This window comes from Phoxinus phoxinus, assembly GCF_949152265.1.
Source record: "Phoxinus phoxinus genome assembly, chromosome: 17".
Classification (NCBI taxonomy): Eukaryota; Metazoa; Chordata; class Actinopteri; order Cypriniformes; family Leuciscidae; genus Phoxinus; species Phoxinus phoxinus.
In genome coordinates this window covers 33,907,952-33,917,951 of record NC_136892.1, presented here as the reverse complement: position 1 = coordinate 33,917,951, position 10,000 = coordinate 33,907,952, and the positions used below count along the sequence as shown (strand labels likewise).

The 10,000-nt window shown below is 45.8% G+C and overlaps 1 protein-coding gene across 2 annotated transcripts in view; it reads left to right on the top strand.

The window, feature by feature from the left end:
• homer1 (homer scaffold protein 1) overlaps window positions 1-10,000 on the top strand; it is a 40,196-nt gene that overhangs the window by 12,908 nt on the left and 17,288 nt on the right. For both annotated transcript variants that reach the window (XM_079586539.1, XM_079586538.1), the window contains 2 exons: window positions 3,774-3,905; window positions 9,680-9,772. In XM_079586539.1, coding sequence (XP_079442665.1) covers window positions 3,774-3,905; window positions 9,680-9,772 — 225 coding nt within the window. The remainder of the gene's footprint in view (window positions 1-3,773; window positions 3,906-9,679; window positions 9,773-10,000) is intronic.

The following is a 10,000-nucleotide window of genomic DNA, read 5'->3' as shown; positions in this document are numbered from 1 at the left end:
CCAAGCGGCAGCATGTTTACTGTAGGCTACTGTCGCTTTAAGGCCAAGCGGCAGCATGTTTACTGTAGGCTACTGTCGCTTTAAGGCCAAGCGGCAGCATGTTTACTGTAGGCCACTGTCGCTTTAAGCCCAAGCGGCAGCATGTTTACTGTAGGCTACTGTCCCTTTAAGGCCAAGCGGCAGCATGTTTACTGTAGGCTACTGTCCCTTTAAGCCCAAGCGGCAGCATGTTTACTGTAGGCTACTGTCCCTTTAAGGCCAAGCGGCAGCATGTTTACTGTAGGCTACTGTCGCTTTAAGGCCAAGCGGCAGCATGTTTACTGTAGGCTACTGTCGCTTTAAGGCCAAGCGGCAGCATGTTTACTGTAGGCCACTGTCGCTTTAAGCCCAAGCGGCAGCATGTTTACTGTAGGCTACTGTCCCTTTAAGGCCAAGCGGCAGCATGTTTACTGTAGGCTACTGTCGCTTTAAGGCCAAGCGGCAGCATGTTTACTGTAGGCTACTGTCGCTTTAAGGCCAAGCGGCAGCATGTTTACTGTAGGCCACTGTCGCTTTAAGCCCAAGCGGCAGCATGTTTACTGTAGGCTACTGTCGCTTTAAGGCCAAGCGGCAGCATGTTTACTGTAGGCTACTGTCGCTTTAAGGCCAAGCGGCAGCATGTTTACTGTAGGCTACTGTCGCTTTAAGGCCAAGCGGCAGCATGTTTACTGTAGGCCACTGTCGCTTTAAGCCCAAGCGGCAGCATGTTTACTGTAGGCTACTGTCCCTTTAAGCCCAAGCGGCAGCATGTTTACTGTAGGCCACTGTCGCTTTAAGCCCAAGCGGCAGCATGTTTACTGTAGGCCACTGTCGCTTTAAGCCCAAGCGGCAGCATGTTTACTGTAGGCTACTGTCCCTTTAAGCCCAAGCGGCAGCATGTTTACTGTAGGCTACTGTCCCTTTAAGCCCAAGCGGCAGCATGTTTACTGTAGGCCACTGTCGCTTTAAGGCCAAGCGGCAGCATGTTTACTGTAGGCCACTGTCGCTTTAAGGCCAAGCGGCAGCATGTTTACTGTAGGCCACTGTCGCTTTAAGCCCAAGCGGCAGCATGTTTACTGTAGGCTACTGTCGCTTTAAGGCCAAGCGGCAGCATGTTTACTGTAGGCCACTGTCGCTTTAAGGCCAAGCGGCAGCATGTTTACTGTAGGCTACTGTCCCTTTAAGGCCAAGCGGCAGCATGTGTACTGTAGGCTACTGTCCCTTTAAGGCCAAGCGGCAGCATGTTTACTGTAGGCTACTGTCGCTTTAAGGCCAAGCGGCAGCATGTTTACTGTAGGCTACTGTCCCTTTAAGCCCAAGCGGCAGCATGTTTACTGTAGGCTACTGTCGCTTTAAGGCCAAGCGGCAGCATGTTTACTGTAGGCTACTGTCCCTTTAAGGCCAAGCGGCAGCATGTTTACTGTAGGCTACTGTCGCTTTAAGGCCAAGCGGCAGCATGTTTACTGTAGGCTACTGTCCCTTTAAGCCCAAGCGGCAGCATGTTTACTGTAGGCCACTGTCGCTTGAAGCCCAAGCGGCAGCATGTTTACTGTAGGCTACTGTCCCTTTAAGGCCAAGCGGCAGCATGTTTACTGTAGGCTACTGTCCCTTTAAGGCCAAGCGGCAGCATGTTTACTGTAGGCTACTGTCGCTTTAAGGCCAAGCGGCAGCATGTTTACTGTAGGCTACTGTCGCTTTAAGGCCAAGCGGCAGCATGTTTACTGTAGGCCACTGTCGCTTTAAAGGGATAGTTCACTTTAAAATTAAAATTCTGTCATCATTTACTCCCTCAAGTTGTTTCAAACCTGTATTAATTTATTTCTTCTGCTGAACACAAAGAAAGATATTTTGAAGAATGTCAGTAACCAGACAGTAGTCTGTACCCATTGACTTCCATAGTAGGAAAAAAAAATACTATGGAAGACTACTGTTTGGTTACTGACATTCTTCAAAATATCTTTCTTTGTGTTCAGCAGAAGAAATAAATTAATACAGGTTTGAAACAACTTGAGGGTGAGTAAATGATGACAGAATTTTAATTTTAAAGTGAACTATCCCTTTAAGCCCAAGCGGCATTATGTTTACTGTAGGCTACTGTCCCTTTAAGGCCAAGCGGCAGCATGTTTACTGTAGGCTACTGTCGCTTTATGACCGGCACGCGGCGCATCTAATACACACACACATGACAGACGCACCACACTTTCTCTCAAATGTTTGCTTTATCAACTAGTTTTATGTAAACCTTGTGTGTATTTGACAGTATTAGCCAATGAGACAACTGTCCAGTATCCAGGCGCTGTTAGACAGGCTAACGTTAGTTCCTGCGCGTCGGGTGTACACGCTCAGAAGAGCGCACGTTAGAACAGCGCATCAGCGCGCGAATTAAATATTTACCCGGCAAGGCTTTAAAGAACATGCAAATAATGAACTTTTGTGAGTGGCAGTTTCCCGTCCCTCTGCATTACCGAGTGTGTGTGTGTATGTACGTCGATATGTACAGTATGTTGAGACGGCGACAGAACTGCACTGATAGAACGCTCTGCGATATTTACACGATACTGCGATATTTCCTCAAAAGCAGATCGTGGAGACATTTTAATCGTGATATCGCACACCCCTAACATGGTCAAATCTGATGATTGCAGGAATCCGAACCGGTTTAGGAATTGTGAACTGCCAAAAATCACATGAAATGTTATTTGTACAAATGTGGATTGTAGGGTTGGGAATTGAACAAGAACGTTCAAACTGTGAACAAACAAGCGTATTCTCTAACGAAGATTGTTTTAGTAACTCAGTAGCCTATGTGTCTTAATAATGTTTAAATGGTGTAATATCTATGAATCTGATTATGTACTTCTCCATTCTCTTGTGAGTGCGGTCAGGATTACTCTCTGGTGCCGTGCACTCGTCGCGAGACTCCGCCCACACGCTGCTCTGATTGGCTGTGCACTCGCCGCGAGACTCCGCCCACACGCTGCTCTGATTGGCTGTGCACTCGCCGCGAGACTCCGCCCACACGCTGCTCAGATTGGCTGTGCACTCTCCGCGAGACTCCGCCCACACGTTGCTCTGATTGGCTGTGCACTCGCCACGAGACTCCGCCCACACGCTGCTCTGATTTGCTGTGCACTCGCAGCGAGACTCCGCCCACACGCTGCTCTGATTGGCTGTGCACTCGCCGCGAGACTCCGCCCACACGCTGCTCTGATTGGCTGTGCACTCGCCGCGAGACTCCGCCCACACGCTGCTCTGATTTGCTGTGCACTCGCCACGAGACTCCGCCCACACGCTGCTCTGATTGGCTGTGCACTCTCTGCGAGACTCCGCCCACACGCTGCTCAGATTGGCTGTACACTCGCCGCGAGACTCCGCCCACACGCTGCTCTGATTTGCTGTGCACTCGCCACGAGACTCCGCCCACACGCTGCTCTGATTGGCTGTGCACTCGCCGCGAGACTCCGCCCACACACTGCTCTGATTGGCTGTGCACTCGCCGCGAGACTCCGCCCACACACTGCTCTGATTGGCTGTGCACTCGCCGCGAGACTCCGCCCACACACTGCTCTGATTGGCTGTGGGCTTTGATTGATTTTAACGCATCTCGCAGTCGCGCCGCTTCTAGTGTGGACAGAAACATTATTTGTCGCTGGAACCTTATCGCGTCTGGTTAGGACACAGTGTAATGGAGACGTGTTGAGTTATGGGACGGCCGATGTGTGTAAGTGTGTGTTCTGTGTGTTCTGTGTGTGCAGGCCATCATTAACAGCACCATCACCCCGAACATGACCTTCACCAAGACCTCGCACAAGTTCGGGCAGTGGGCGGACAGCCGGGCCAACACCGTCTACGGCCTGGGCTTCTCCTCCGAGGCGCTGCTCAGCAAAGTACGTCTACACACTCTCAATATACGCATTTCTACAGCAAAGTACGTCTACACACTCTCAATATACGCATTTCTACAGCAAAGTACGTCTACACACTCTCAATATACGCATTTCTACAGCAAAGTACGTCTACACACTCTCAATATACGCATTTCTACAGCAAAGTACGTCTACACACTCTCAATATGTGCTTTTCTACAGCAAAGTACGTCTACACACTCTCAATATGTGCTTTTCTACACCAAAGTACGTCTACACACTCTCAATATACGCATTTCTACAGCAAAGTACGTCTACACACTCTCAATATACGCATTTCTACAGCAAAGTACGTCTACACACTCTCAATATACGCATTTCTACAGCAAAGTACGTCTACACACTCTCAATATACGCATTTCTACAGCAAAGTACGTCTACACACTCTCAATATACGCATTTCTACAGCAAAGTACGTCTACACACTCTCAATATACGCATTTCTACAGCAAAGTACGTCTACACACTCTCAATATACGCATTTCTACAGCAAAGTACGTCTACACACTCTCAATATACGCATTTCTACAGCAAAGTACGTCTACACACTCTCAATATGTGCTTTTCTACAGCAAAGTACGTCTACACACTCTCAATATACGCATTTCTACAGCAAAGTACGTCTACACACTCTCAATATACGCATTTCTACAGCAAAGTACATCTACACACTCTCAATATGTGCATTTCTACAGCAAAGTACGTCTACACACTCTCAATATACGCATTTCTACAGCAAAGTACGTCTACACACTCTCAATATACGCATTTCTACAGCAAAGTACGTCTACACACTCTCAATATACGCATTTCTACAGCAAAGTACGTCTACACACTCTCAATATACGCATTTCTACAGCAAAGTACGTCTACACACTCTCAATATGTGCTTTTCTACAGCAAAGTACGTCTACACACTCTCAATATGTGCTTTTCTACACCAAAGTACGTCTACACACTCTCAATATACGCATTTCTACAGCAAAGTACGTCTACACACTCTCAATATACGCATTTCTACAGCAAAGTACGTCTACACACTCTCAATATACGCATTTCTACAGCAAAGTACGTCTACACACTCTCAATATACGCATTTCTACAGCAAAGTACGTCTACACACTCTCAATATACGCATTTCTACAGCAAAGTACGTCTACACACTCTCAATATGTGCTTTTCTACAGCAAAGTACGTCTACACACTCTCAATATACGCATTTCTACAGCAAAGTACGTCTACACACTCTCAATATACGCATTTCTACAGCAAAGTACGTCTACACACTCTCAATATGTGCTTTTCTACAGCAAAGTACGTCTACACACTCTCAATATGTGCTTTTCTACACCAAAGTACGTCTACACACTCTCAATATACGCATTTCTACAGCAAAGTACGTCTACACACTCTCAATATACGCATTTCTACAGCAAAGTACGTCTACACACTCTCAATATGTGCTTTTCTACAGCAAAGTACGTCTACACACTCTCAATATGTGCTTTTCTACACCAAAGTACGTCTACACACTCTCAATATACGCATTTCTACAGCAAAGTACGTCTACACACTCTCAATATACGCATTTCTACAGCAAAGTACGTCTACACACTCTCAATATACGCATTTCTACAGCAAAGTACGTCTACACACTCTCAATATACGCATTTCTACAGCAAAGTACGTCTACACACTCTCAATATACGCATTTCTACAGCAAAGTACGTCTACACACTCTCAATATGTGCATTTCTACAGCAAAGTACGTCTACACACTCTCAATATACGCATTTCTACAGCAAAGTACGTCTACACACTCTCAATATGTGCATTTCTACAGCAAAGTACGTCTACACACTCTCAATATACGCATTTCTACAGCAAAGTACGTCTACACACTCTCAATATGTGCATTTCTACAGCAAAGTACGTCTACACACTCTCAATATACGCATTTCTACAGCAAAGTACGTCTACACACTCTCAATATACGCATTTCTACAGCAAAGTACGTCTACACACTCTCAATATGTGCATTTCTACAGCAAAGTACGTCTACACACTCTCAATATACGCATTTCTACAGCAAAGTACGTCTACACACTCTCAATATGCGCATTTCTACAGCAAAGTACGTCTACACACTCTCAATATACGCATTTCTACAGCAAAGTACGTCTACACACTCTCAATATGCGCATTTCTACAGCAAAGTACGTCTACACACTCTCAATATACGCATTTCTACAGCAAAGTACGTCTACACACTCTCAATATACGCATTTCTACAGCAAAGTACGTCTACACACTCTCAATATACGCATTTCTACAGCAAAGTACGTCTACACACTCTCAATATACGCATTTCTACAGCAAAGTACGTCTACACACTCTCAATATGTGCATTTCTACAGCAAAGTACGTCTACACACTCTCAATATACGCATTTCTACACCAAAGTACGTCTACACACTCTCAATATACGCATTTCTACAGCAAAGTACGTCTACACACTCTCAATATACGCATTTCTACAGCAAAGTACGTCTACACACTCTCAATATACGCATTTCTACAGCAAAGTACGTCTACACACTCTCAATATGCGCATTTCTACACCAAAGTACGTCTACACACTCTCAATATACGCATTTCTACAGCAAAGTACGTCTACACACTCTCAATATACGCATTTCTACAGCAAAGTACGTCTACACACTCTCAATATACGCATTTCTACAGCAAAGTACGTCTACACACTCTCAATATGTGCATTTCTACAGCAAAGTACGTCTACACACTCTCAATATACGCATTTCTACATCCTAATACATTCAATCTTAAAGGCCAAAATTGAACCTAGGCTCTTTTTGTTGATCTGCCCGAGTCAAACTTTAGAGTAAAGGCATCATGAGAATGGAAACGCCACTTTTAAGATTGACCGTATTTTAATTTTTAGGTCAAAATGCCTTTTGAGTGGGAGTGCACGGGGCACTTCTGTGATGGCATTAAAATCACTATTTTTAAAACACTAATGCGGCTCGACACGACATGAAACTGTGTGTGTGACGCTGTTATCAGGTGTGTGTGTGTGTGTGTGTGTCTGACGCTGTTATCAGATGTGTGTGTGTGTGTGTGTGTGACGCTGTTATCAGATGTGTGTGTGTGTGTGTGTGTGTGTGTGACGCTGTTATCAGGTGTGTGTGTGTGTGTCTGACGCTGTTATCAGATGTGTGTGTGTGTGTGTGTGTGTGTGTGTGTGTGAGACGCTGTTATCAGATGTGTGTGTGTGTGTGTGTGTGTGACGCTGTTATCAGATGTGTGTGTGTGTGATGCTGTTATCAGATGTGTGTGTGTGTGTGTATGTGACGCTGTTATCAGATGTGTGTGTGTGTGTGTGACGCTGTAATCAGATGTGTGTGAGTGTGTGTGACGCTGTTATCAGGTGTGTGTGTGTGTGTGTGTGACGCTGTTATCAGATGTGTGTGTGTGTGTGTGACGCTGTTATCAGATGTGTGTGTGTGTGTGTGTCTGACGCTGTTATCAGATGTGTGTGTGTGTGTCTGACGCTGTTATCAGATGTGTGTGTGTGTGTCTGACGCTGTTATCAGATGTGTGTGTGTGTGTGTCTGACGCTGTTATCAGATGTGTGTGTCTGACGCTGTTATCAGATGTGTGTGTGTGAAGTGTGTGTGTCTGATGCTGTTATCAGATGTGTGTGTGTGTGTGTCTGACGCTGTTATCAGATGTGTGTGTCTGACGCTGTTATCAGATGTGTGTGTGTGAAGTGTGTGTCTGACGCTGTTATCAGGTGTGTGTGTGAAGTGTGTGTGTCTGATGCTGTTATCAGATGTGTGTGTGTGTCTGACACTGTTATCAGATGTATGTGTGTGTGTGTGTCTGACACTGTTATCAGATGTGTGTGTGTGAAGTGTGTGTCTGACGCTGTTATCAGATGTGTGTGTGTGAAGTGTGTGTGTCTGATGCTGTTATCAGATGTGTGTGTATGTGTGTGTCTGACGCTGTTATCAGATGTGTGTGTCTGACGCTGTTATCAGATGTGTGTGTGTGTGAAGTGTGTGTGTGTCTGATGCTGTTATCAGATGTGTGTGTGTGTGTGTGTCTGACGCTGTTATCAGATGTGTGTGTCTGACGCTGTTATCAGATGTGTGTGTCTGACGCTGTTATCAGATGTGTGTGTGTGAAGTGTGTGTCTGACGCTGTTATCAGATATGTGTGTGTGTGTGAAGTGTGTGTGTCTGACACTGTTATCAGATGTGTGTGTGTCTGACGCTGTTATCAGATGTATGTGTGTGTGTGTGTCTGACGCTGTTATCAGATGTGTGTGTGTGTGAAGTGTGTGTGTCTGATGCTGTTATCAGATGTGTGTGTATGTGTGTGTCTGACGCTGTTATCAGATGTGTGTGTGTGTGTGTGTCTGACGCTGTTATCAGAAGTGTGTGCGTGTGTCTGACGCTGTTATCAGGTGTGTGTGTGTGCGTGTGTGTCTGACGCTGTTATCAGATGTGTGTGTGTGTGTGTGTGTCTGACGCTGTTATCAGATGTGTGTGTGTGTTTGTGTCTGACGCTGTTATCAGATGTGTGTGTCTGACGCTGTTATCAGATGTGTGTGTGTGAAGTGTGTGTCTGACGCTGTTATCAGATGTGTGTGTCTGACGCTGTTATCAGATGTGTGTGTGTGAAGTGTGTGTCTGACGCTGTTATCAGATGTGTGTGTGTGTGTGTGTGTGTGTGTGTGTGTCTGAAGCTATCAGATGTGTGTGTGTGTGTGTGTGTGTCTGACGCTGTTATCAAATGTGTGTGTGTGTTTGTGTCTGACGCTGTTATCAGATGTGTGTGTGTGTCTGACGCTGTTATCAGATGTGTGTGTGTGTCTGACGCTGTTATCAGATGTGTGTGTGTGTCTGACGCTGTTATCAGATGTGTGTGTGTGTCTGTGTGTGACGCTGTTATCAGATGTGTGTGTGTGTGTGTGTGTGTCTGACGCTGTTATCAGATGTGTGTGTGTGTGTCTGACGCTGTTATCAGATGTGTGTGTGTGTCTGACGCTGTTATCAGATGTGTGTGTGTGTCTGTGTGTGACGCTGTTATCAGATGTGTGTGTGTGTGTGTCTGACGCCGTTATCAGATGTGTGTGTGTGTGTGTCTGATGCTGTTATCAGGTGTGTGTGTGTGTGTGTGTGTTTGATACTGTTATCAGATGTGTGTGTGTGTGTCTGTCTGACACTGTTATCAGATGTGTGTGTGTGTGTGTGTCTGACGCCGTTATCAGATGTGTGTGTGTGTGTCTGTCTGACACTGTTATCAGATGTGTGTGTGTGTGTGTGTCTGTCTGACACTGTTATCAGATGTGTGTGTGTGTGTCTGTCTGACACTGTTATCAGATGTGTGTGTGTGTGTGTGTCTGATGCTGTTATCAGGTGTGTGTGTGTGTGTGTGTGTGTTTGATACTGTTATCAGGTGTGTGTGTGTGTCTGTCTGACACTGTTATCAGATGTGTGTGTGTGTGTGTCTGATGCTGTTATCAGGTGTGTGTGTGTGTGTGTGTTTGATACTGTTATCAGATGTGTGTGTCTGTCTGACACTGTTATCAGATGTGTGTGTGTGTGTCTGTCTGACACTGTTATCAGATGTGTGTGTGTGTGTCTGTCTGACACTGTTATCAGATGTGTGTGTCTGTCTGTCTGACGCTGTTTTCCATCTGTCTGTAGTTTGCTGAGAAGTTTGCTGAGTTCAAAGAAGCCGCGCGATTAGCGAAAGAGAAATCTCAGGAGAAGATGGAGTTGACCAGCTCACCCTCACAGGTATAAACAAACCATCAACGTGTGTGTGTGCGTGTGTCTGTGTCTGTGTGTGTGTCTGTGCGTGTGTCTGTGCGTGTGTCTGTGCGTGTGTCTGTGCGTGTGTCTGTGCGTGTGTCTGTGCGTGTGTCTGTGCGTGTGTGTGTGTCTGTGTGTGTATCTGTGTGTTTTTCTGCTTCCATCTATTGACATCCTCAATCATGTGTCTCTTAAGCGCAAACCTGTGTCGTG